Below are 25917 nucleotides of genomic sequence, written 5' to 3'. Positions count from 1 at the left end.
AAGCATTGCAGTGCTTGAGAAAATGACTTCAAAAACATTCAAGCAGTAATTTGTTTGTTCCTTATTCCCATATAGCAAGCCTCAAAACTGAACACTAGTTGAGGAGTGAGGTACTCTGGCAGAGGCTTGTAAGCGTGGCAAGTCACCTAAAGAACCAACCTAAACCATAGTAGGTGGAGGCCAATACCAGCCAACCCTGCAGAAGGAAAGGATGAGTGTCAGCAAAGCCTAACAGGTTAGGAAGTGAAAATAGTTGTGTTACTTTAACTTTTAAGGTGTTAAAAGTTAACAGTTGAGAGAATACTTGTAACAGGCAGCTGCTGTTCCCAAAGTCCTCAAATACAATTACTAAAGGAGTATGGTTTGGATCTTTTGCACAGAAGTAACAAATCTGTAACTGGCAATAGATAGTTATATCTAAGTAGTGCAGTTGTGTTAACCTCTTGTGAAAAAGATTTGAAGGATCAGATAGCAAAACTACTGGCTCACTTCTAAGAAAAATTAAGCTCAGAGCCTTATGCAAAAGGCTGGCCTATAAATCCCACACTATTCAATCAATTAGCCTTACAGTACTCCATACACTTGAATTCTAACTTCACAGAACAGTGTTGACACAGAACCCACAAGCAGTAAGTCCTCGAATACACAAGGTCACTTCTCAAAGGTTGCTGCCAATCATTCAGAGAGAAGCTACAAGGAACTCCATATACACACACACATTTTTATTTTAATAAATAGTGTTTTACAGGCTCAGGCTTTTTTGTTGTTGTCTTTAAAATCACATATACAGAACAGAAAACTGCCTGACCAAGTAACAAGAATTGAACTACTAACCCTGGGAAGGAATGCATGCCCTCGATAACACTGAAGACCTTAACTGAAAGGGGACATCCCATGGGCAGCACAGTAATTCACATCACAGATCAGACAACTTGAGAGAAACGTGGCCAAAGTAAGATGAGTGACCTTAAATGGACCACTTGTCTTTCAGAGCCACAACAGTGCAAGGAAAGCAAAGAGCCCAAAAGCCTCCATCTTCTAGGGTCACCCCTGGATGCACACAATGCCTTTGCATTCTTTAAGCTATACATTCTAACCACAAGTGGAGAGGCTAAGCACAGCAGGTATGCAAAATTATTCCATTGAAGAAGAGATTGGATGACACAGTAATGTTACATTTCAAGATTTTAAATTAGCAGATGCTTTTGCATCCCTTCATTATGGCAGTGGAACAGACCCCACCTTTTCTTACAGAGGTTTAGTCCAAAAATTTCCTGTTGGCATTAGCACCAAAGAGAGCCACTCTGATTTCTGGCATCATCTGTTGAAAAAGAGTACATCAGTTATATGCAACACAATTGCAGAGCATTCCTCACTACAGGAATTGTGTGACAGCTAGGTTAGTCTTCAAAATTAAGAAGGTAATTCACTTGAGTTTTCTGAAGCTTTTATGTGATTTCATATTGCCTGCTTGTCTGTACGCTGAAAGGATTGCCTACACTGCAGCAAGAGGAAGAGATGCCACAGCTAGTATTTCCACTAGGATATAACAGCATCTCAGCCAAAGTTCCTTGTGCTGAAGCTAGCTTCAATAAACAAAGTTAAACTCAGTATATCAGCATCTTGTCTGCAGCACAATCACAGAAGCCTTTCATTACCATCTCTTCTAGAGTTTTTGCTCATTCTTAATCTGAAAAGTATATTTTTGGGGAAAAGCCATGTTTGCTGTAGAGAAGCGCAAGCAATAAGTAATCTTCTTTCCCTTCAAATGATCAGCTTCTTGTTAGCCACACTGAAATCTGATCCCACACAATATTAGGATTTAATTACAAGATAAAACCAGTTAATTAATCCTCTTCTCACTTTAGCTGTGAGAGAAACTCACCTGCTGGGCTACAAGGTCCAGCCGACTTTCCAGGGTATTAGAAACCTTAATTTTACCATCACTATTGTAGATTTCAACACCTCCAGCACTAGAAAGGAAAAATAAAAGTCATGGAATCCATGATGCATCTCAAAGCTATGAGGTGGCAAAGACATTATCCCAAATGTGCACTTATTGGCAAGTCAGAGATATAGGTAACTCTTGTTTATAAACATTTTTTGGTCATGACTTATTAAGACTCAACACAAAGTAATGCAGTGAAGCAGTAGAGCAAAAACAACTTCACAGCTACCAGGTACACAGCTACATACAAAGATACTCTTTAGCACAATGTAAATACAAGCAGTGCTGTGAAATTTGTCACTTCAAAACAGTTTCAGACTTTGCATTTTATTATTAATAAGATTCCTTCAGATTTTGGAAAGTGAAGAATAGTACTGGAAGTTCTTTGCTTGTTCATACATCAGAAATGACCAGTAATTTTCAGAATAGGCAGCTTTGTTCCATGTTAATTAATTAGGGAAATAAAGCCTAGCAGGCCTAACAAACACAAATTACTTTGTGTCGTTACCCTGCAGCACCTTGCCTTCCTCCTTAGGACTCAGTCTGCTTCCTCCAGAGACAGAAAGCATGGCTATATTTCTATTCTCCCACTCTAAAAGGCCAACAGTTAATTAAGCTTTTACGTACAGTTATTCTATTCTTCAGCACTGTTGCAACAGGCTGGAGGTTGCAGGAAGCTTTTATTAATAGTTTTGATCCACTAGAACAGCAGTAGACACTGTGGAGATACTACACACATCATTTTCCAAGACTGTTCTTATAGCTGTATTAAGTTTGGGCTCAGTAAAAGACTCCCATTTTCCTTACATTTCGTCTGGCAGGAAGTTGTCTTGGTCAATGTGAATATCCACATCCCTTTTTGTGGCATTTTTGTAGATAGGAATGCTCTTCTGTACAGCAGCCTAGGACACAAGAGAAGCATGCCATTAATGTGGATAAATGCTAGCACATCATTAGGATTTGGTTGCTTATTCATTTGGAATAAAAAAAAAAAAAAAAAAGAAAAAAAAGAAAAAGGGATTGAGGTGTTTTGTTCTGTTTTCTAATTAGGCAATCTGTACAGTTTTTGAGCTGAGAACATTTATTATTATTATTAATGTTGTAGTGGTCTGAAGTTTCCTAGGTAACACCCAAGCAAGGAAACAATTCCCAGCTTGAAGTGTATACTTGTTCTCTCACATTGTACCTGCAGCAGAAGTGCAGCTTGAGAGCATGCTTTCCTTGTTTTCACATCACACACATGTGACATGCAAATACTTGTAGTCAGGTCTCAGCCTTCACAAGCAAGGATACTGTCACAGCACTGTAGGTGTCTTACCTTGACCATAGGGAGATCTTGTTTCCTGCACCGGACAACTATTCTAGGCTCAAGCAGCTGGTAGAATCCCTGCACAAGATAACCACCACTCTATCAGAAAATTGTCATTTTAATCATCTTAGAATTATTTAACCCTGAAAAAGGAAAGGAGCTGATCCATTTGAAGAACAAGATCTGGCAATGCTAGCCTATTCCAATAAGAACCGTAAGTTCACCCCATGCAGGCATTCCAAGAAGATGGCAGCAACATCCAGGAAAGCCTTTGACTACAGATCATACATTCCCTATGTTAGCCTAAAGTTTGGAACCTGAGTGCAACTAAATGTGCATATCACAAGATTGAGCTGCCCAGATAATATACACCATTATAAAAGGATGACTGCTGTCCAGGCAAACTGAGCAAACTGTCATTTTCCTTTGCAGGTCTTGGAGAAGACATGCTGTAGTTTCAGTTCAGTTCCTGTAACTCCTGCCTTGTAGTGCCTGTAGTAATACCACGAGTACTGATCCTTCAGCAGATCAAATCTAACCAAGATGGACGTGGCTAGTTTGCACAAGTGAGACAGGTTTGTTTCATATCAGCTAAATGTGGCATGGAAACAAAAACAGGGAATCGGAAGCACCAGCTGGGAACGCTATTAAAAGCACTCTGCCATTAAGCTGCAGACAGGACAGTTTGGGGCTTGTTTCTCTGAGTTTATGGCAAAAAGGACTAATTCACACCAGATGGTGGCACTAGTGGCTGCACAAGTGACCCTAGACAACACTTTCTAGACTTTTAGCATAAGTTCTAGTCCTAGAGAATGGTATTATGAATCTATATTTTACCTATACTTTGCATGTGTCACAAATGTGTGCCATACTGCAGTGAATACATCAAAGCTAGGACTAGCTTTGCAGGTAACTACTGACTTCTAGGATTGAAGAAACAGCTTTACCCAAAGCTTCATCTGAGTAGCTCATTCCAGCTAATTACCACAAAAGCTTAAAGCATGCATCCTAAACATGCATCTTACATATGATTTATGCGTGCACATCTGTAATCATTCTTACAATGGAAGCCAGCTGCTGGTATACTACATCTTGCACTTTAGAATAAACTACAGCTGTACCTGTTCAGAATCTAAGATCAAAAGATATAGCAGAAGTGATGTTTAAAACTCAAAGATCATCCAGCAACGTTTGATCTACAGTAGCTGTATCCAACTGTAACCTCTACAGTTGGTTCCGTTTGAAGAAAGACACCAAGGTAAACAAAGCTGCAATCATTTATTAGCTATGATTTAAATATTTACCTGTAGAACTAGTCCATCCAGCAGTATTTGGTACCTGGCAGTATCCTTCACCACCTTGGCAAGTCTTAGCTTGGCCTCATTCAGCAAATCCTACATTCAGAAGAAAATCAGATCAGCAGAGCCCATCTGTTTGGCATTTGGTTTCATGCCTACCAACTTTCTATACTCCTATTATAGCTATCACACCCTGCCAACACGTAAATGTACACTCCAGCTGGTGTTCATCCAAGCTAGACCTTCATCTATGTGCATGGCACAACATCCTTTCCAAACACTTCCCCACTCTCTGCCCTGATCTGAACCCAGAATAACCAGACAACAGTTCTTTTTTTTTTTTTTCCTGAAAGAGACCCCAGCAGTAAAAGGATGGTATTTATATTAATTCACAGAGCAACTACATAAGTTATAAATTGTTGCCTAATCTAAACTAATAAAGTTGTCCAAATCACTATTTTTTCCAGCCTTGTGATCAAGTAAAGAAGTTTAACCTATATTTTTACCAAGCATTAAAAAAAACCCATTAATTTTGTAAAAAAGCAACTTGAAAATCAAAAGTAAAAGCTTATTTTTAATTCAGAGTAGATGTTCTTGAATGTCTTTGTTTCAGTAAATCAGTATCAGAAGAGACTGATCACATTTCTTTAAGATTCAACTCAAATACAGCTCCTAGAAGTGAACCACTCCTATAATTACTTCAGAAGAAACAATTGTATGATTTGGTATAAAACCTTCTTTACTGTTCTGCCTTACAGTGTTTAATAGAAAAGTGCACATCAATGCAATCAGTTGTAAAGTATAAGACTATCACAATTCAACAACGTGCTCAAAATACAGTTAGACTACCAACTACAGAGCAACACAGCATTTCTGGAAGGGATCACCTTTATTCTTCATGGAGAAGGGTAAAGAGCCAATAAGGGAAGCAAGAACAACTAGCATGTGACTTTAAAGGGTTTTAAATGAGGAAGAGCGTTATGTATTACTCAGAAGCATGAGATTGAGTCAGCTGATACATGAGGAAGAGATTACCCAGCAGAGACACAATGCAGCTCGTTTGTTAGCCACCCCCTTCCTCCTCACTGTCAGAACAATCAAAAATTTGAAACTGGCCACTTTCTTCTACTAACTCCTTTTCCACAGCAGAGCTGACTCGAACATCATTACCAAGTGTTTTACATTCGATGTGTTTCTCCAACAGCTCAACAGCACCACCCAGCCAGCACATAGAACACTGCAACTGTTTGAGATGGGATAAGAAAAGTGGTGACAGGTAACCTTCAGGCTGCGTGATTAACAAATAAGAATACCTGCACATGGTGCAAGATAAACACAGCAAGACTAAACAGCAGCCTGCCTTGGTAAATGATCACTCACCCTATACATTTATACACAGACTGGTTACTTACTTAGCAGAAAAAGAAGCAAACTTTTCCATTTACTAAGGCCACTAAAGATGAGAGAAAAAAACAAACTGGAAAACAGTGCATTAAAGCACACCAGCCTTAACGTCAGCAAACACAACTTCAAAGTTCTATGGCGTGTAAAAGAGAGTTCTTTCAAGTCCATAAAAGAAATAAGCTATTGTCCAAACAGTAGATAAAACAGATGCTTGTAAAGCTCCCAGCAGAGAGCTGTGTTTCCCTTTTAAAAGAACAGGCAATAGAGATTGAAAACAAGCTAAAGCAAATTAGTGAACCTGGATCATACCTTCAGTGACTTTTCAGATTAGCTGGGGAAGCCACTGCTGTACATTGATGCAAACATTACTCAATCACAAACCATGTTTTCCTTCCCAGAATGAAGAAGTTCATTTCCTAACAGATGGTAGGAATCAAACCTTGGTGGTGTTTATGCAGGCATACTCACTGAAATAAGGTCATCCCTTGCTTTGAGGACCTTCAGTCTTGCCTGATTCATCAGGTTGGACATCTGACTGCAAGTTGCATGATAAAGTTGAATCAGCCTACCAGGCTTTGAATACAGACAGAAAAACTACAACATTTAACTGCATACATTTAAAAGTAGCAATACAACAATGTTTAATAACAAAGCCTGCTTAAATATTTTAACTTGTGTCAGAACTCGTGCAAATGATTACAATGCAGAACCTCACTGTTCAGTAACGACCCACCAAAACAAAACCTGACACAACCATTTGTGCAAGAGTAACAGACCAAGCTGCAGCTTTAGACAGACATAAAGAGCTAAGATAGATTTTTTTTCACCAAATCTCCTACCAGTTATACAATTGCTGCTCACCTTTGATAATTACTCCTCAGAAAAATTAGAAATTTGGAATTAGAACTCAATACATTAAGCTGCAATTTGTCCACTTACCAGAGTCTTGTAGAAAATTAGTAATAAGAGAAGAGCTCAGGCTCTGAAGCCAACCACCTAGCCTAAGCAACTTACATTTTCTTTTGCTGCTCAATTTGTTTCTCTTTCTTTTCATAGTACTCCATGATTTTCAGCCTCTGTGTCTGAACAAGACGACCCTTTTCAATGTTGAATTCTTCTTCAGCCTGCAGTAAAAATTAAAGAAGTGTATATTGATTCCACTGGTTGAAAAAAATAGTATTAGATGAAATGGCCACGCTTTAAGAACATGTTCATAGATAAACTAGGATCATATAATTTATGGTTCCCTATAAACAAAACATCTCAATCAAAACTCAAGTCAAAAGGAACCTTACTAAGATACAGTTTATTTCATCAGTATGTCTGTGAGTATGTCAGTGAGGAATTCTGCAAATAATTCAACCCATGCCTTAAATAGAAACGTATGCTTTTGTTCCCCAGGATACTTACTAAACCACATCTACAACTGTGTCTGCAGGTGGCTACACAGATTTAGGTACAGTTACAAACAAGCTTTCCCCAGGGTAATTCAAATAGTTAACTTCCATTTTTTTTCTTTTTTTCTTTTTTTCCCATATTGTTGCAAGCATGAACTTGTGCTTGATTACAAACATCCTTGCTCTGATTTTGATTTCCTACTGATGATGATAAGCCTAACATACAATGGAAGTCAAGCCAAATTCAGAGCAACAAGGGAACAGCTTGCTACAAGAAATCTTAGCGGAATTCTAAATTACGTAGGAAATTCTCTCAATTCTTTGTGTTCTCAAGTTATGTAGAAGAGGCAGGGAAAGTGTTCCACTTACTCCAGTCTGTTCACATTGCTATTCAGCTCTCCTGTTTGCATAAAAATGTAAGTGAACTTAAATGTGAATTTATTCATGTCCAAGAACTGCCAAGAAACTTGGGCAAAAGTACAGCTCCAGCTCAGTTACTTTGTTTTGATTTGTAAACAGATAAGAAACATTAACTGTATTCAGTAGCATCATTTTTGTTATACAATAACTAAATCTTAAGTAAACTACAGAAAAGTTCCTAGGATTGCTTTGAGTGCAATTATCAAACCAGGATGTCAGAAGCAGTTCTCCTTTTACTGACATTGAACTTCCACTTTTACCTTTGCATCTATTTCTTCAGCCTTTTCATTGGCCTCCTGCTCAATGAAAGCCATCATATGTTTGATCTGTAACAAGAGAGAGAAAAGGTATTTTCTGTTAGAAAGGATCTGATGAGAAGTGTATCCCTCAGAAAGGCACAGATGGCACCTGAATGAATCCTGCTGATAGAGACCACAGCAAGCACATGACATGATAGTTAGAGATTGGTTTGCATTAACACATTCATATTAAAGACACTTTTTGAAACTGCTCCACAGGTCCAACAGCTCAAAGACATAGAATCCAATTGTATTAAGTTCTTCTTGTTTATCTTGCACCATTCTATGGCCAGGTTTAAGTTTCGGTTCAAATCTGGAGCAGACCATAAGGAATCGTTGCCCAATCAAATCACAACTTCTAGCAGCACAGCCATTTCCAAACATGGATGAAGTGGATTGTAGACTCAACTGTACCACAAACACCTCCTTTTCACTTGCACTTAATGACAAGTTATGTTTCACAACCTGGTCTGAACAAACTTGAATGCAAGATCCTATTTATGTAATCTCATGCCAAAATGAAGCTTCTTAAAGAAAAGTGCTGATGAGAGAACAGAACCCATGGGCAGACAGCACTGTGGCCATATACGTTAAAAAACAAATGGTAGAAGGAAAGTGGAAGGTATTAGGCATAAGTTGTGGAAGAAATGAACAGGTTTCTACATCCTCAAAATGAAGTCAATCATTTTTATCTGAATTCTGGTCTGCAGCACTTGGGTTTGCAACTCCACTTAAAATGTCAACTTCTTATCCTGCTTGCCTGACCTGGGTGGCTGACTGAATTAAGCTTTAGATCTACTTGTTTTAAAGAAAGAAAATCTGAGAGAGGCAGATAAAACACGGACATAATTTTGGTGAACATCCTTGTTTCAAAGAAAATGATTATCCTTTCCATGGGAAGTCCTAGATGTCAGGATGGCTTTGGCCTTGCATGACTAGCAAGGTTAGATGGAAGAATTGACTGAACATTGTTGCCAGAAGAAAGCAAATGTATTATTGAGAAAATCTCTTACTTAAAGATGGTTTCAATGGGAAAATTTTTGAGAGTGCCATAGTAAGTAGTTAAAAGTTCAGAGGCCCAGCTGGCAAATTCATGCCAGGATTTATGCACAGGCAGAACCAGTGTGCTACCAGCAGCACTCTTTTCCAGTCAACAGGATCACCCCAGCTAGGTTCAGCAGCGCAAAACAAGGGCAGGAAAGTTATAGGTATGAAAGTCCACTAACACTGTGTGTTTCACATATCCACAAAGCCCACACTAGCCCATGAAGTCTACCATAGAAAAATAAAACGGCCTGGTTGAAAAGGGCCACAACGATCATCGAGTTTCAAACCCCCTGCTATATACAGGGTTGACAACCACCAGACCAGGCTGCCCAGAGCCACATCCAGCCTGGCTTTGAAGTCTATGCCCAAGGTAGCCGAGCAATGCCAACACAAGGTCAGCTTTATTTTTACGATCTTCATGGAAGAGGAAGGAAATAATTATAATAATAATAATAAAAATAAGAAAACACAATGCGGCAATTCCCCTTTTGGAGAAAGACGACCTACTGATTTTACTTTCAATGTGATGCTTCCCTGCCAAGAGACTATGTTTACTGAATGAGAAAGTGAGACACAAAGCGCTTATGATGCAGAGGACACCTGGGAGGTCTGCCCACTGCCTGCAGGACCGGTGCTGGCTGGATCAGTGCAGTCGCTAACAGCACACGCCGCATCCAGCCCGGTGCTGAGCAGGATTCTGGGCAGGGGCACTATTTACTGTCAATAAGGACACAGTGCCCTGGCCCAGCAGGAAGCTTCCAATGTTCAGAATTCAGCCTTAAAAGTTTCCATTGCAGAAGTAGCCCGGTTTGCACCGCTCGGCTTGAGGGTACAGAAGTAAAAAGGACAGACGAATGTTAAGTTCCAGTTAGATCGAATTAGCGTAGCCCTACGAAAAAAGAGGGGCAGAGCCCTTAAAGTAACATCTAGAAAAGCAGAGCTTATGCAGGGCAACGTATTTACCTGCCTCAAAGAACAACTATGCGCTGAAGACAGCACAACACCCGGGCCGGCTTCGGGGCGAAGCCGGCTACAGCCTACAGGCCGCCGTTCCGCCACGATCACCCTCCACCCGCCCATCAAGCCGAGCCGAGCCCTACCTGCTTCTGGACGTCGGCATCGCTGAGCGCCATGGCGGCGGCGGGCGCGAAGGAAGGCGCTCGGGGCCCGAGGAACAGCGGTCAGAGCCGGCGGCGAGCACGGCTGGAATCAAATCCGGTTCGGGTCACAGCTGCCGCTGTGTCACCGCGCCCCGCCCTCTCTTTCCCCCTAGCCAATAGGAGCCTGTGCTCTGCGTGACGTCACCGACGGGCGGGGCACTGCATGAGGCAGGCTGCCATCTCGCGGCCGCGGGCAGCCCGCTGGCGCTCGCACGTGGAGCGCTGCATGGGAGCGGCGCGGCTGGCCTGGAGCCGTGCCGTGCGGTGGGCTGTTCAAGCGCCTCACGGCGATAAGCCGCCGGGGGCTCCAGGCCTTTTTGGATGACTGCGATCTCCTGTCGTGCTGTGGCCAAGCCCGTTTTTAGGAGATGCGCTGTTTTTTTCGAGTTTTGCTACTGCTTCTGTTTTACGGCCAAACTTTACGCGTGCCCACCATAGCGCTCGTTCACCCTGGCTGGCAGGGAGCGCCTCTTTCCCTTCTGTAGCTGCGTTTCCTGAAACAAACAACGGAGCCGCTCCTTACACACCAGCTTGTACCCACGCTTCTTGTTTCTACTTCCCCAATTTAACCACGCCTTTCCCGGCGTCCTCGCCCTTGCGGCGGGCGGTGACACGGCCGTGACGCGCCGCCTTCTCCTCCCCCTGCCCCACCATCATGGCGGCGGCGGCGGCAAATTAGGGCAGAGCGAGCTCTGCCCGGTGCGCGCGCGCGCGCGCGCCCACCACCCCCGGCGGCTGCGGCCCGGCCCGGCGCTGCGCCGCTCCTCGCCCCGCCCGGCCTGCCCCCCCCCCTTCCCTCCCTTCCTCCCTCCTCTCTTCCTTCTCCCCGCCTTTCGGCGGCGGCCGCAGGTGAGGAAGGGCCGGGGTTGGGGGGGGAACGAGTGGTCGGGAGACTTCCGCGCGCCGGTTTATTTCATTATTTTCTGCGCGTTCCCGCCGGCAGGGAGGCGTGCGGGTGGAGGGGGGGAGGGAGCGGGCGCGCCCCTGGCGGCCGTCGGGCTGCGGCCGCTGAAGGGCGGCGGGAGGAGAGGCGGCAGCGAGGGGGGGAGGGGGCATGGATGTGCGCCTGCACCCGGCCCCGCACCCGGCCCCGCACCCGGCCGGAGCGCGGGATGAGGGCTGCGGCGCGCACGGCCCGCCGCCGCCTGACTCATCCTGGCTCCGTGCTGCCGGGATGGAAATATCTCATTCATCGCCGTAGTAACGGAGTGGCTTACGATGCGCTCCCGCAGAGCCGCGCGGCTGCTCCGGCCCCGTTTTGTGGTGCTGTGTGGGCCTGCGGGCCGAGGGCATGGTGGGGGGGGATAGGAAAAGCGTTCCTCGCCCGTTAGCAGAGCTGTGCTGTAGTGGTTTGGAGAGGTGGCTGGCAGCTCTGAAAACAGAAGCTTTCAGGTGGATAGCCCGCACAGATCTTGGTTTTCTTCCTAAAAGATAGTCAAACGTTTCGCCTAAAATGCTCACTTAATTACAGCTCCTTCTAAGGCCAACCAAAGCCGCCGCCCAGATACGCTTTCCAGTGCTACCATCCATTACGTGACGCTGGGGACTGGTAATGGATGTAGCATTGATTCATCTCCACTTGGGATCGGCGTGTTTGGACTCAGTAGTTCACAGCTTATTGAAAGCAATCTCTTAGTCATTAGTACTCTCGGAAAAGTAGGCCGAGGAGTTTGTCTAGTAGCCAGCCCGCAGCCAGGTGCCCTGCCTGCTAGGGCAGGTGTTTGGGAGGCAAACTGCTGCAGGGTTGGACCAGTCCGCGCACGCACCTCATCCCAATCCCCCGCTCAGCCCTTCTGGTGAGGTGGCGGAGAGCTGGGTGGTTTCCATGAAGTTGGCACAGGGTGTGGATTTGTAGCTGCACATCCTGCAGGCACCTCCTTGCAGTTGGGTACATCTGAAAAGGAACTCCTGTGTAAATGTGAGGCTGTGAGTTAGAGACACGTGTTGCCAACTAGGAAAGCTGAGAGCAGTTACCTGTTACAGAGAGACAGACCAAATCCATGAGCTTCCTTAAAGTGTTTTGAACTCCAGTGCTGCAGGTTTGTTGCCTCCCTAAATCTCAGTGTCTGTGCTCGGCTGAGCAGTTACTGAATGAGGCCGCTTGTACTTTGAAATAATTCCCCAACAGCAGGAAGTGTTCTGAGGTGAGATTGTAGCTGGTAAGTGAAGCTTGACAACTTGCTTCGAGTCTTGGAATGACTGTTTTTGAGCAAGACTTAGATACTGTCGTGATAGGGCCTTGTTCTTAAAAAGAAGGCAGTCTGTACTGTGCTCTTGGTTCTGGACCTGTTTTTGGCAGGTTACACAGAAATTGGTCGAGGTATTGATCAACTGCTATTTTTATAAGCATACAGCAAAACAGTTTGCAAGGCTGCAGCTCCACATGCACGCAGCATACCTGTGATGTGCAACAGTCAGATGTGCGGCAGCCCTCGGTGGCAACTGCTGAGTTGTTCCACTGTGCAGTATCGCTGCATTTTGGCATTTGAATGGTGTGCAGCAAATGCAGCTGGAGGCACACTGGGATTTTTCAAGGGAGGACTGAAATATGGCTGAGTCCCTTCTCTAAGGGATTATGTTGGCTGTATTTGTGGGTAGATTTGCATCGCCCTTTAACTAACATGTTACTCTTCTGTGGATTAGGACGTGACAGATTGCATGAGGAAATGACAGTCTGACTAGGACTGCTGTGTTCAGGTCAGTTGAATGGCTCAGCCCACATATAACAAGCAGCGTGGTTGGTTGAAGGAATAAAGGGCAACAGCAGCTTGAACAGGAGTAGGTTTTTCTCCCCCGTGGGTGCAGAGTTAGAGATACTGTGAATTACTTCCTACGAAGGAAAACTCACCTCATTGTGATGATCTCTTTAGTTTTTTAAGTAGCAGTGCAAAAATTTTCTGAACCAGAAGTAACCTCCTTGGCCATGTTTTGAAGGCTTATGTAGTCCTGCAGTGCCTTGTTTCCTCTGATCCGTTACATCTCCCAAGCAAGCCTTTGTCTTATTCTCTTAAATTCTTTCTGGCCTCTTTTACATCTTGCTCCTCTAGTGGAAAGCTCTCCTCCCTCTGATCTGGTTGTTCAAGCTGTGCGTCCTTTTCTAATCCCAGTCATTCCTGAAAAATGGTCTTTTCTGCAGTACTTACAGTATCTGAGTCAGTATTTGTCTATGTCTTTTTGAAAACAAAAGCAATGGTTTGCAATTTAAAATGAGTAATTCAGTTATGGTGTTCTCTGGAAGGAAGACCAGTGAGTGACTTTTCCAGTCTGATGTTCTTTTTTGCGAAGCTTAAGATAGTCCTTCTATTCAAGTTTTTGACTGTTCCTTGTCATTCAGTATAAAACTACCTCTCAATATGCATCTGCCCAAGTGGTTACTTTTCTTCAATTGAAGTTGTTGTTGTTTTTTATCCATTGCTTTCCCAGGGAAACATTAAGCCACTATTTAAACAAGTTGTGGTCTGACTCTCTTTCCTCCACCCCCTCCAGAGGTGCTGAGCTAAGCGTGCTGAAATTTTCATGAGTTAGACTTCACCACTGCACATGGATCACTGTGCTGGTATTGAATTTCATTCTTGTTTTGACAAATTTTTTTCTTCAATTTTCTCTGAAAATCTGTTCTGAAGACTGATGTTTATTATACATATTCAGAGCCAGTCTTTGATATGCATCGTAGTGTCTGGATTTCTGTAGACCACCCATCAGGCTCATTCTTTCTGGACGGGTCTGTACAGGTTGGCTTGAAGGGCTCCCATTCATTGTGTAGGCATTGCAGAAATTGCTTTAGTTTCAGGGCTGTGGATCTCTGTGAGCAAAACAAAATGAGACATACTGAGGAGCTTTTGCTTTCTGGTGAATGGCATCTTTCACATCTGCAGATGTGGAGATTGCAGCTGGGGATCTGGCCTGAGGAATACATCTATTGTTAATGATCCTGAAGTCTCCTGAGCAGTTCTTTCCAAGTCTCTCATGTTTATTGAAATCTCAGTTTGTGATAGTGGCTGAAGGGTAGCTGCATATTACAGAAAAGCCGTGTTTGTCCTTTGCTGTAACCTCTTGCATTTCTGAAGCACGATATGTCAAGTGTTGCCTTTAGTTTTTGACATTGATTCTTTCCAATATAAATCACTGTTTCAGTTCTAGCTGTAGCAAAGACTCAAATGAATATTTCTGGTAAAGGATTTCAAGAATTTGAAATGCACAAGAAGAGGAAGGGCTTCCCAGAATATAGTCTTCAGGAAAGTATCCTCCGTTTTCAATAATGAACAAATTTCAGAAAGTAGAGCTGTTACAGATTAAAGAAGGAACTCTTAGCCAATTTGCCACCAACTCTTTTTTCCCATTATAGCTGGAAGTTTTAAAATTGACTTAAATATTTGTTCTAAACATATCCATATTCTGAAGCTTATAAATTCTCTAGCTCCTTCAATATCTGTTATGTACCTGTTCAGCAGTGCGAGCGTTCCTGCTGGCCTTCCAGTTAGGCATCAACTCTGATGGCCAGGTGGGAGCTGCTGCTTATCTGGGAGTGGCTGTTTGAAGTGATGGAGAGCTTGATGTTGAAAATTCCTTTGGAAGCTCTTGTTGCTGTTGGTTTTATCAGGTTGATTGGAAGTAGTTATCCAGGCTGTTCCTTATACAAAATGCTAGAACATGTTGGTTAGTCTGACGCTTTGTTTCAATCTGCTGTGTTGCTTTTTCCTCACTTACGTGTTGTCTTTTGAGATTCATTTAGTTTTTCCTTGTCACTGATGACTGTTTTTAATTTCTATTTCTCCTAGCTTCTCCCGCTGTTGTTGTTTGAGTGTTTGAAGAAGCAACTAAACCAATAGTGAAATAAGGTCATTCTTTGACCAGATGTCGCTATTAGATACAGCTTTCTGTTTTATGAGTATTAATGTCTGGTGAGAAATCCAGGACACACGGCCATCTGTTCTTCCAATCCCAGCAACGACCGTAGAGTTTCCTGTGTTGACCATGTGTTTACCATTGCTGTTGGAACAGTAAAATGAGTTTGAGACAGTTGTCTCTTTTCCTGCAAGAAATTTTTTGCATTGTAATATGGAATCTGAGAAAGCAGTGAGTGAGGAAAATAACCTTGTGAGGCTTAGGGGAAAGGAGTTTCCTCTGAAGGCTGTTCCTTTTACCTCAAACTGCAGTTAAGTGAGTCTTCAGAACCCTTCAAACCGCTCTGCATGACTACACCTGTATTTTTGTATGTGGTTGAGTTGGGAGGTATTAGAAAGCAGACACATGGTGAGGAACTCTTCAGTTTGCTTTAATGTGAGAGTATGTATGCCAAGCAGGAGTGAGAAATTCCACTGCTAACTGCAGTCAGAGCACTAGACTTGAAGGCATTTGGTTTTACTCTGCGTAGTTTTTATTAAAATAAGAATGCATAGGATATAAAGGCAAAACTGTGGATATTACTTCATGATTGTTACATAATTCCTTGTTATGTATGAGTTCATGACCTATTGCAACTTTATAAAAAAAAAAAAAAAAGAAACAACAAGCAAACCACTCTCCTTTTTTCTTACAGTGTTCAGTAACCCAGAGAAAAGCCTACGTGCCCAATAAGAGCACTAAGACACTGCAAGCCAACCTGATGGCGTCCTCTACTGCTGTGCCTGTAGGATTTCACTATGAAACAAAATACGTAGTTCTCAGCTACCTGGGGCTTTTATCACAAGAAAAGCCACAGGAGCATCCTTCTGCTTCAACTCAAGGTAATATTTACACATGCCTGTTGACATATGCAACTGTTTTTTCAATATGCATGTGTGCGGAATGTCAGCCTAATGTTTTGTGTTGTCCATCTCTCTATTCATTTCAGTGAATAATAAAATGAGCCCTAAGAGATACTGATCGAAACAGAGTTGTTTTATTCAGATTACTGTTTTACTTTGAGCTATGCAGGGCTGACTGGTGTTTATGAAGAAAAAGAAAAGTTTTATTAGCTGTCTTCAGATTAGGAAGGATGGATTTGTGTTACTGCTGTTGAGCAATCTTAGGAATCTGAGGCCATGCTTGCTTTTTGGGGAGGCAAGTAGAATTAATGAGGGATGAGGAGGTGTTTACCAGCATAAAGCCTGTGTGGTGACTTAAGCAATCTCATGTACTAAATAGTTTTGCCCAGTTATGTTAGCACTTCTGTTGTTGTCAGTCAGTGGTAGCGTAGAGATGTGAGACTTAATCTGGCCTACACTGCATCTATTTATTCGTTTATTTTTAAGAAGCCAAGGACTGCATGTAAGTAAGATGTTTCTTCCAGAACAGGTTTACATGTGCAGGAGATTAAGCAGAATAAAATAAGTTTGGCAGATTGTTTTTCATGTTCTAGGTTGTGAAGCTTCCTATATTTTGTGTTGGCAAACATTTAAACAACATTGTTTATCGAGAATTTTGTCAGTTCTTGGTGATGTATGTGTTGCTACCAGTTCCTTCAGAACTCCTGATGAAGGCACATTTAAAGAAAAAAAATCCTTGAGCAAGCATTTGAAAATATGTACTCTGTTACTGAAGTTACTTGTCAGAAATTGAGAAATGCTTGAAAAGAAAAGAGAGCATCAGAGATAAGGCAGAAATAGTGTTGTCAGTATGGCTCTGTAACATATGCTGGTTATATTATTTCCTGTGTAAAATCAAGCTTTGTATATGTAAGATGTGTCTGTTTCTTCCACTGGGACTGTATCTGCAGTCCATGAATGGAGAGACACCTTCATGCCAGTATGCTGTTTCACAAAACCATTTGCTGGAAAAACTGCTTATTTTAGGAATAACATCTCATACTGAATAACCCATCTGGGATAGTTTCTGTAACTGTTAATTTATCAAGTAAGTACAAAGCTATAGCCAGGAAGAGTCTAATTCTTTCTACAAATGCATAGTTTGTAAAGGAAACTTAGTCTTAAAGCTTTCTTTCTATAATTTGGCTTTGGTTACCATTGAAAATTGAGAGGAAACCGAATGGTTTGTTAGTACTGAGACCACTAATAAATATTTGAATTCAAGAGCAGTATTAAAACTGTATGGAGAGGAAGCTATAAATGCTTAAATGCAGTTTTTCTAATCACTTAAGGAGACTTTTAAGTCACTGAGTAAACATAACAAATCTACTTTTTGGACATGATTTGGGTATGTTAGCTTATGTGACAGCAGAGTATAGTTGCATTTGCTATTAAAAGATTCAAAAGCATTGATAGTTTCCAAATCTGTCCTTTCATCCCTTTCATTCATTGCTCTGAAACTTCTCTTCTAAGGAGGAAATTATGCATTTCCCTTACCCAAACTCTCTAATCCTGAAAGTCAACACAACTTTTTTTCACTGCTAGGAGATCCCTCTCAGTGATATTTATGATCAACAACTGTGGAGAAAATATTTTTCCCTTTCTTTTCATCTGTCTTGTTTCTCATTCTGTTGACAATACCTTGGATGGACTTCATCCTCTTATTGAACTAAGTCTCAAGACTAATCTTGTGTTTATGGATTTGTTTCATTCTTTCTGAACCAATTCTTCCTGTTGCTTTTCTGCTTTCTGTATTTCCAACACCTTTCATTTGTCTGGCAATTACTTTTAAAAGATCTTTTCTCCTACTTTTTTTCTCATTGCTTGTAATTGAACAGTCAGCTACACTCAGGCTATGTGTGGCAGCAGCTGTGTGTACACTTCAAAGTGCTGTGTGCATATTATTTGAATTTGAATATCAAGTAGCTACATGTAGTCAGTATTCCTTGTTGGCTAGCATGTGGCTGGTGTCTATGAACTGAAAACTGCCAAAGCAGTGTGCTCTGTGTGCTTCTCCCCTAGGGGGACAGTGGGAACAAGAAGTCCATAATGGATGTTACCCGTACTTCTTAATGTGCTGCTGGAAGACAGTTGGGCACTACAGTTACAAGTGTGGCATGAGAGGCCTGCTTAGGACAAGAGATGTGAAAGCCAGTAAATAAAAATGAATAGTTGTTGTTTAGAATCCCATTGTGAAGAATAAACTTGTTTTTCATAAAGTAAACTTGAGGCATAATAAAAATACGACATTACATCATGCTTGCTGGTGTGTTTTTCATATGTTGTCAGCAGCCATGGAAACAGTACTTTGCCTGACCCCTATTTCGTTTCATTGATGGTTTTTGTGGTACTTTAAAACTCTAATCACTAATGCTTCTACTCTTTGTGGCTGAATGCTTTTATTTATGGCTTGAGGGGGTTCTGGTACAGAGTACTGGCACTGAATCTTATTTTGCTTTAGTTTGCTTATTATGCTGGTAGACCTTTCATGGCAGACAATATAAGAAGTGATGTTTGACTGTTGCTTGTTTGTAGTTCAGTTGCATAACACTTATCTGTTTTATGCATGTCGTTCTTGTGAAGTCTTGACTCTGGTTTATGATACTCTCATATATATATTTCTTTTAAGTCTAAGTCTTTATTCTTTGTTTGATTTCTTTATCTTATTATAATGTATGAGGAGTGTTCAGAAAGGCTGACTTACCTTTATTATGTTAATCTTTTCAGTCTCCTTTTTCCAGTGGAGAGTAAGAGTGTGGGTCAAAGCAGGATCCTAATTATAGCCAGCTTGAATCACCCAGTGGAGGATCTCATCTCTTTCCATTACATACAAAATGCTAAAATATGAATACATATATATTTACCAGGTGTAGTTAGTATTTGTATACTTTTCAGGAATCTACCCCTTCACCAGTATCCCAAATTTCAGTGGAACTTCTGCAGTCCAGTTAAACTAGAGTTCATCTCATGATAGGAGAAATTGAATGCTTTTGTCCATTTAACTGCTACAGCCATCTCCCTAAAACCTCAGCCTTCTTGCATCTCATGCTAGAGTTCTTTCTCCATGTCTTTCCATTCCAAAAATTCAGTAAGGGTAAAATCTTTAAGGCACTTGTTTCTCATTTTTTTCGGACCTAATGTATTTACTAGAGTGATTGCTTTCAGGGAGATTGGATTTAGTAAAGAGAAACCTCAGACAAATTACATGGATATCTACCTCACTGTATTTCCTTTGGGACATTTTGATTGGATCGGGGTTTGTTGCAAGAATTATGGTTTCAGTTAGAACAGCTAAAAACACTTCTGGCTTCAGCCAAAGGAGGACAGTTTTTAAGTCAACATCTGATTACTAGTTTGAACATTTAATTCAGGTAACTGCTGTTCAGTGCAGGGACTAAGAAGAGATCTGCAGTTATCTAGGCTTCTGAAGATTTATTGGGCATGATCTTTTGACATGATGGCTCTATGGTTTGATATGGTTGATTTCAGTGCAATATTCTCTGGTAGATTTTGGTGTCTCCAGAGGAAAGTCCAGCAAGTTTAGAACTGAGGAGTAATTTTAGAGGTTACTTTTAACACTGTTTTGGCAGAATAGTCACCCAAATTCAGCCTACTTAAAGCCTGTTAGCAATGAATTCTGCCACTTATTGGTAGATTTTCTTATAGGTGAAAATATAAATTGCTCCAAGAAACCTGCTGTTGCATACATGATAAAATATCATTTGTGTAAGTTCATACAGTCTGAAGCAACTGGTGAATGCAATCATTTAAAATGTGTGTGGAAGCTGTCAGTTACTTGTTTATTAAATTGTGAAGAAGTGCTTTATTATTTTTCCAGAACTCTTGTAGTGTCTGTAACTACTGTTTCAAACACTGAAAAGAATAATAACAATACCAAGCACTGGAAGATATTTCTACATCATTTCCCTTGGTAACGAAAACTTTCAGTCCGCTGCAGCTGTTAACAGCACTTACTTTTTAAGTGAGTTGAAATACTCTGATTTTGTGATTCAATATATTTATATTATAAAATGTGTCTTTGTGTTTAAACAAGGAGCGATTTTTAGCGTATTTGCTTTCTTAATCTACTTTCCCATTATTTGACTTCATTCCACGTGGCAAGGATTCTCAAGGGAGGTGCTCTTTTCTGTGTTTTGTTTTTTTTTTTTTCCTTCAGCAGTCTCCTGAATAAGAAATCTTAATATCTTAATTAAAATCTTAATCCCTGAACTCACATAGCATCCAAGAGATTGATAGTCAAGGCCACCATTACAAGGTAGCACGGATGATAGAAGAGGTAAACAAAACTTTTGTCACTTTTGTGTTTTCCCCGAGATGCATCTTATCCACAGTACTTTTAATCCAGCTGTTTCGCACGATGTTTTGTTACCATGTGAAGTGAAGTGCTCTAAACATTCACAGGCTGGAGCCATTGTGATCATTTCCCACACAATAGATCTTACAGCTGAGTAGTGCTGAACTGGGATGATGGGAGAAATGATTTTATGTTTATTTGCTCATTTCTCTTCAGTTTGAGGTGAGTTCTGTTACTTCTCAGAAGATACACGTACAGCTGTGCAGAGATGATAGGCTTAGTGCATTTTGGGTGAGCTCAAGGCTCCGTAGTGGCCATCCCATGTTTAACATTGCTATCTGTTTTATGTGGTAGTGACCATCATGGGTGGGGTACTTCTTGTTGCAAGGTTTTCTATCAGCAGTTGGCTGTTGGAGTGGCTGTTGTAGGCTATCTTGGTTTTCTTTGTACTCTGTCCTTGTATCTTCTCTTAACCTTCGTAGTGCCCATTGTTGGTCTATAAGAAGTTAGGGGAGTTTTTGAGGTGTTTTTAACTTAGATGTGTGATTGATTTCTTTCCAGTTAGGGCAAAACATACATACTTGAGCTGAAAGGTCACAGTCTGAAAAGATTAACGTCGTATGTTGGAGGAACTCAGTGGTAGCAGGGAAGCTATTTCCTCAGCTTAGGCAAGGAAAGGGAGTTTTTAGGGGTGTCACTTGGACAAGAAAAAGGTAGTCCTTCCTGGAAAATGAATTCTCACTTAATAAAGACTCCTCTCAGCCAACATTAGACTGCTAATTGACAATGTCTCGTGTCTTTTTGATTCTTCCTATTTTTGGGAAGAATATATTTCCTATATTAGTTTAAGCAGAATCGTCTTATGGCTTATAAAGAGCTGCTTTTAAAAATCTTCTACATTCAAGTGCTACTTCTGTGTGTCTGTATTCTAGAGTTTGCTGGGGTGATGCACATGCTCTTCCTAAAAGAAAAAAGGCAAATACATTTAGAAAGAGGTTTGCCATATTCTCATCACTTCTCAATGATTGCAGAAATTTTAGGTGCTCGCTTTTCCTTGTTGTTGTAAAAAGTCTGAGGTATTAGAGAAGTATTAGTCATGCTGAGAGTAAATTTCTAATTGAATGTTGACTAGATGAAAGTTTGTCTAAAATCTTAAGAAAGAACTAAAAAATGGAGTTACTGGTAAGCTAAAATGACGGGCATTAAAGAAAAAAAAAAAGCACACACAGAAGCAATCTGTGACATCAGAGGCATTCTTGCTGAAAAAGAGGTGTAATGCCTTTAGTCTCTCCTTGTAGCTACTGTTGTCTTGCTAGCTTTAGTTAACACAAACACTGTAGAATCAGTGCTGGTTCTCTAATTAATGCATGGCTTCCCATCCCTCCTCCTCCAAGGCTGAACCTTGGGGAACAGGTTAGTCTTGTATTGTTACTAAACTTCTGGAATGAATGGCCGTACTGGCAGAACTTACTGCACTACTGTATTTGTTGGTAGTGGCAACAGTGTCTGATGGTCAGCCATGCAGTGCCTGAGGGACTTGTGAAACCTTTTTTCCTCTACTTTGCAGGCTACCTGGATATGACTGAAAAAGAAAATCCTAACAACAAAAAATACTTGTGAAAAGGGAACATTTGTTCCATAAATAGGAAGTAGAATGCACTTCTTGTAAGCATGTGTAACAGAAGTTTGCTCCGTCTTTGCATTGGAAAGAGGCCTTTCAGAGTCAGTTTAGCAAAAGCTCTTAGAAGGCAAACCTGTAATTTTTTTTTTCAGCATACAGAAGCATTCAGTGTTTGTATATCTTACAAGTGCCGTTTCTGGTGTGACTGTTTGCAATATTAACAGATGAACATCTAGAGGAGTTATTTTTACTGCTTTCTTCTACCTATTTGCCAACTGACATGGAAGTTGTCTAAAGAAGGTAAAAGATGCTGCTTGTTTAGGAGCTTTGCAGTTGGAACACACTATTCTCCCAATACTGCATGCATTTTTTTGTTGTTAGAGTCACTGTGTATGTGAGATGCAGAAAGCTGAAGTCCGTCGATAATTAGGATAGCAAACAGTGCAAAGTCACTCATCCAGGAGGGGTAGGTTTTTGATTTTTTTTTTTTGGCATGACTGAATAGTCAGGTGCTATTGGAATCAGCAGCAGCTGCAAAGTTGTGGGTGTTACGAGATGGAAACCATTGACTGCAGTGCTGATTATCTAAACAGCTCTTTTGTATGCTGGCAGCAGTGGAATTTCTCTTCCTTCCATTTTCCGGGTGACTTCTTATAAAGTATGACAGCTTGTCATGTGTGATCATCATCACATCAGTCCCGTGAGAACGAGTGCTCTTCTGCATACCCTCGTCCTTTTGGTGTACAGGGTGAAGCACAGGTTAAAATAAGAGTTTGCACTTGCACATACTTGTTGTGCTTGACTGTGAAGCAATGGTATGGTTTTTTAAAGAGTCAGCCGTAAAGGGGTTGACAAGGTGTCAGTGAGTGTCTGTTCATTAACCAGAAGGAGGAACGGTTTGCTCCTCTCTGGAATTTATGGCTCAGTGTGACAGAACAGACTGTTTGAGAAGGGATTTCAGAAATTAAATGAAGTTCTTCTGAATGTGGTGATGGTGACATAATTGTGAGGTTGAGTAAATTAATTGACTGTCTGTTGTTCCTTTGGGCTCTTCACTTAAAGAAATGTTTTACACTGACCTACGCGTTAGTTGGCAAGAATTTGTCTCACATCTATCTATCAGAAAGAGCATTAGTACATTTGGTGAGTTGATTCCTTGGATTTTTAACATAGCTTCCAAGTGTAAGAGACCTTGCAAGCCTGTTGTCGAGCATTTAAAAATGCAGAAATATGCCTGGTGTACTTTATTCCACATCTGTGTGTATACTGTTGTTGTGGCTTTCACGTGCCGATGTGAAAACCAGTGATGCTGTGTCTCCATTGTGGAGAAAATGGGAAGGTAATACAGTATTTGCAGTAAATTTAAGCATATATAAATAGAAATAAACCAAAGAAAAGGGGCAGTTGTTTGTAGAGCACCACATTCAGGTTTAGTGTTTTCCAAACAGAAATGAAGAAGTGCTGGAAAGCTGTTTGAGTGAGGAAAGAGTGGGCACAAGCAGTATTATCAGAAGGTCAGCCAGGAGCTGCTGTTTAGATCACACTAGTCCCAGAGGAGAATTCTAATATACTGAAGTAAGTACTAAGAAACTGTGTTTTGGGTAACTGTTGAAAGCAACAGTGTTCAGGGCTAACAAGGACTAATAATTAGCTCAAATTATCCCCAAACTTTGGGAATTAAATGGCTGAAAGTGAGGTTTTAAAGAAAAGTTTTGTGGTCAATTTCAATTCATGTATTTCGGGAGTAAGTTGATGCAAAGCTCACTTTTAGGTCCATGTAGATACAACAGTTAGCTCTAAATAGGACATCTTAGGGAATCGAAAGAGGAGAGAGAATTGCAGTGGTAGGCTATTGGCTCAGTGATGTATAGTAAAAATGAGTCAGTGATTATTAGAAAGGTTTTTGTGTACTTTCAGAATAGAATTTAAAGAAATGTTTGAAAGCTGATGGAATAAACCAAGACAAATGCTGAAGATGAAAAACACCAAGAGAAAACAGCTAAACTAGCCTCTGCAGCACTACCTGTGCCAGAGGGCAGCCAGCAACTTGCTGTACTGCCTTATACTGTAAAAGTTGACAGTTAGAAGGCAGTTCAAATGTTCCAAAATACTTAGGCCTGTTTAGAAACAGATTGTAGTTCCTCTTTATGCTTATATACATACACAAAATAATAATGAAGATGGTTAAAATTATATACAATCCTAAATGGTAGGACTGAAACAGTTTCTTGTGACAAATGACACAGAAGATGTGTTTGTGGTATTTGGGAACATGCAGCCATTTCATGTCTTTAAATGATGTAATTAGGAAATGAGCATTGACAGTTGACTGACCATGGTGGGGTCACTGCTGTTACTTATGAACCCTGTACTAAGTGATTTAATTGTGGCCTGAGGTTCCCAACAAGCAGTGAGCTGATGTACAGTTGATATCTTGTCAGAACTTTTCATTGACAAAGCAGAGTGGTTTTGTAGATTTTGCAGGGATCAGTAGAAACTTTGTATTTCGCTATTTAAAATAAATGTTGAGCTGAAGTTAAGACTGAGAACACCTGTTTTGTTCTGTAGTTTGATAATGAGTAAGTCAGTTTTAATGGTGACTTGTTCATGCTCATTTTGGGTTGATTTTGGTCTTAAATTCAAGATGAGGTTGTTTTTAAAGCTGTTACATGATTTGTGGCTTTACAGGTCTGGATTTCTAATTTTTTATTATTTTTTATTTTTTAATATTCATTTTCTGTCTTCCAGAAATGTCAAACTTTGTGTTTTGTGGTTCATATAATGAAACTTACTCAACAAATGCACTTAAGGCATCACATATCATGCTGCTTTCTGAAATAAAATTTTCATCTTGAATTCCTTTACTGTTAGTATTTTGATATTGTGTTCCATTATTTACCTTATTTGAGAGATTGCATTGGAATGATTTCTCTTATTTCTTCTAGGGACTCAACAACAGCTTATGGCACAGCACGCTTCAGAGAAAGAGGCTTTGGAAAAGATTAAAATAGAAATCGAGGAGGAGCTAAAACATCTTGATGAAGAGATCTTGGAAGGTGCTCTTCAAATTTCCCCCTGCAATTGATAATTTCTGTGCAGTGTAATGGTGGTTAATTTGTAACAAGTGCTCTAGTTAAAGAGATACTTGGATGCATTGAATCTCTTCACCTCCCCTCTCCAGCTAAGATTTCTACACATTGTCGTATGAAGTTAAATGTGACTGTGTGGAATGGTGCAGTCTAGCCAAAGCAAACAATTGCACTGCTTTCATTAGACTGCTATAAATAATGAAATGTAAACAGCCCTTAAGCTGCTCCATGACAGAAGTGTAAACATATTGAAACAACCAGAATTCTGGGGAGTGTGGACTGCAACCATCAGATTTCTCACCTCCACAGTTTATTTTTTGGGACATGCTTTAAGAAGTAGGTGTGGCTTTTATGGGACTCCCAGCAAGAGACAGTTTGGAATCAATCTGCCTTGCATTTCAGATGTGAAGTATGAACTAGAATGACTCTGTATCTGGTTATCTTAATCCACATAGGCCTTTCTGAGAAATTTTAAACAGAGAAAGAAAAGGTTTATTAACAGAGTATTGTTTTAAAAAGGCATGTTGTAGTACTGCTGCAGAAATTCCTAAGTGGGCAAATTTTACCATGGAAAAGAGGCTTTTTCAATGCTCCATCAGGACTGGCTTAAAAATTAGCATAAAGATGAGAATATTCGCTAATTTGCTGGTTAGTTGTGAGATAAGGGTAGAGGGGAGAAATGTAGCTTACAGTCATCTCTGACTTGGAGGTATCACTTCCAGATTACATTTGGAACATACTTGCTTTACTAAAATTTGTTTGAAGCATGCTATGTCTATGGAGTTTTCATTTCTTTCTCCATCATATGAATTGTGTTTAACTGA

The 25917-nt window shown here is 40.8% G+C and overlaps 2 protein-coding genes across 3 annotated transcripts in view; one reads left to right on the top strand and one right to left on the bottom strand.

Annotated features, from left to right (window-relative positions):
* Nucleotides 1–707: 707 nt before the first annotated feature.
* ATP6V1E1 (ATPase H+ transporting V1 subunit E1) lies at nt 708–10365 on the bottom strand. Its single transcript, XM_052668863.1, has 9 exons — nt 10223–10365; nt 8037–8102; nt 6974–7083; nt 6428–6494; nt 4562–4651; nt 3267–3335; nt 2756–2850; nt 1886–1973; nt 708–1321 (listed from the first exon to the last, which is right to left on the bottom strand). Exons 1-9 carry the CDS (start codon nt 10253–10255, stop codon nt 1259–1261), a joined length of 681 nt encoding a protein of 226 aa, XP_052524823.1. The 5' UTR covers nt 10256–10365; the 3' UTR covers nt 708–1258.
* A 641-nt stretch (nt 10366–11006) lies between these two features.
* The window catches only part of BCL2L13 (BCL2 like 13), a 42244-nt gene continuing 27333 nt past the window's right edge, over nt 11007–25917 (top strand). The window contains exons 1-3 of one of the 2 annotated variants that reach the window (XM_052668186.1): nt 11007–11131; nt 15822–16008; nt 24950–25060. In XM_052668186.1, coding sequence (XP_052524146.1) covers nt 15888–16008; nt 24950–25060 — 232 coding nt within the window. In that variant the 5' untranslated portion in view covers nt 11007–11131; nt 15822–15887. Of the gene's footprint in view, nt 11132–12925; nt 12980–15821; nt 16009–24949; nt 25061–25917 lie in introns of those variants that run through there. The other variant, XM_052668187.1, reaches the window with a different exon arrangement.

Source organism: Tympanuchus pallidicinctus, unplaced genomic scaffold (assembly GCF_026119805.1).
Source record: "Tympanuchus pallidicinctus isolate F22 unplaced genomic scaffold, pur_lepc_1.0 scaffold8, whole genome shotgun sequence".
Lineage (NCBI taxonomy): Eukaryota > Metazoa > Chordata > Aves > Galliformes > Phasianidae > Tympanuchus > Tympanuchus pallidicinctus.
The sequence above is the reverse complement of the archived record's forward strand: the minus strand, read 5'-3'. Positions and strand labels throughout refer to the sequence as shown.

What these genes read in the sequence shown, in the direction of transcription:
- ATP6V1E1 (XM_052668863.1), bottom strand. Translation starts at nt 10,255, where the DNA reads ATGGCGCTCAGCGATGCCGACGTCCAGAAGCAG. An exon ending in CTGAAGAAATAGATGCAAAG is followed by an intron (nt 7,084 to 8,036) that starts GTAAAAGTGGAA and finishes TTTTTACTGCAG; the next exon opens with GCTGAAGAAGAATTCAACAT. An exon ending in CAAGGGATGACCTTATTTCA is followed by an intron (nt 4,652 to 6,427) that starts GTGAGTATGCCT and finishes TTCTGAATGTAG; the next exon opens with GATTTGCTGAATGAGGCCAA.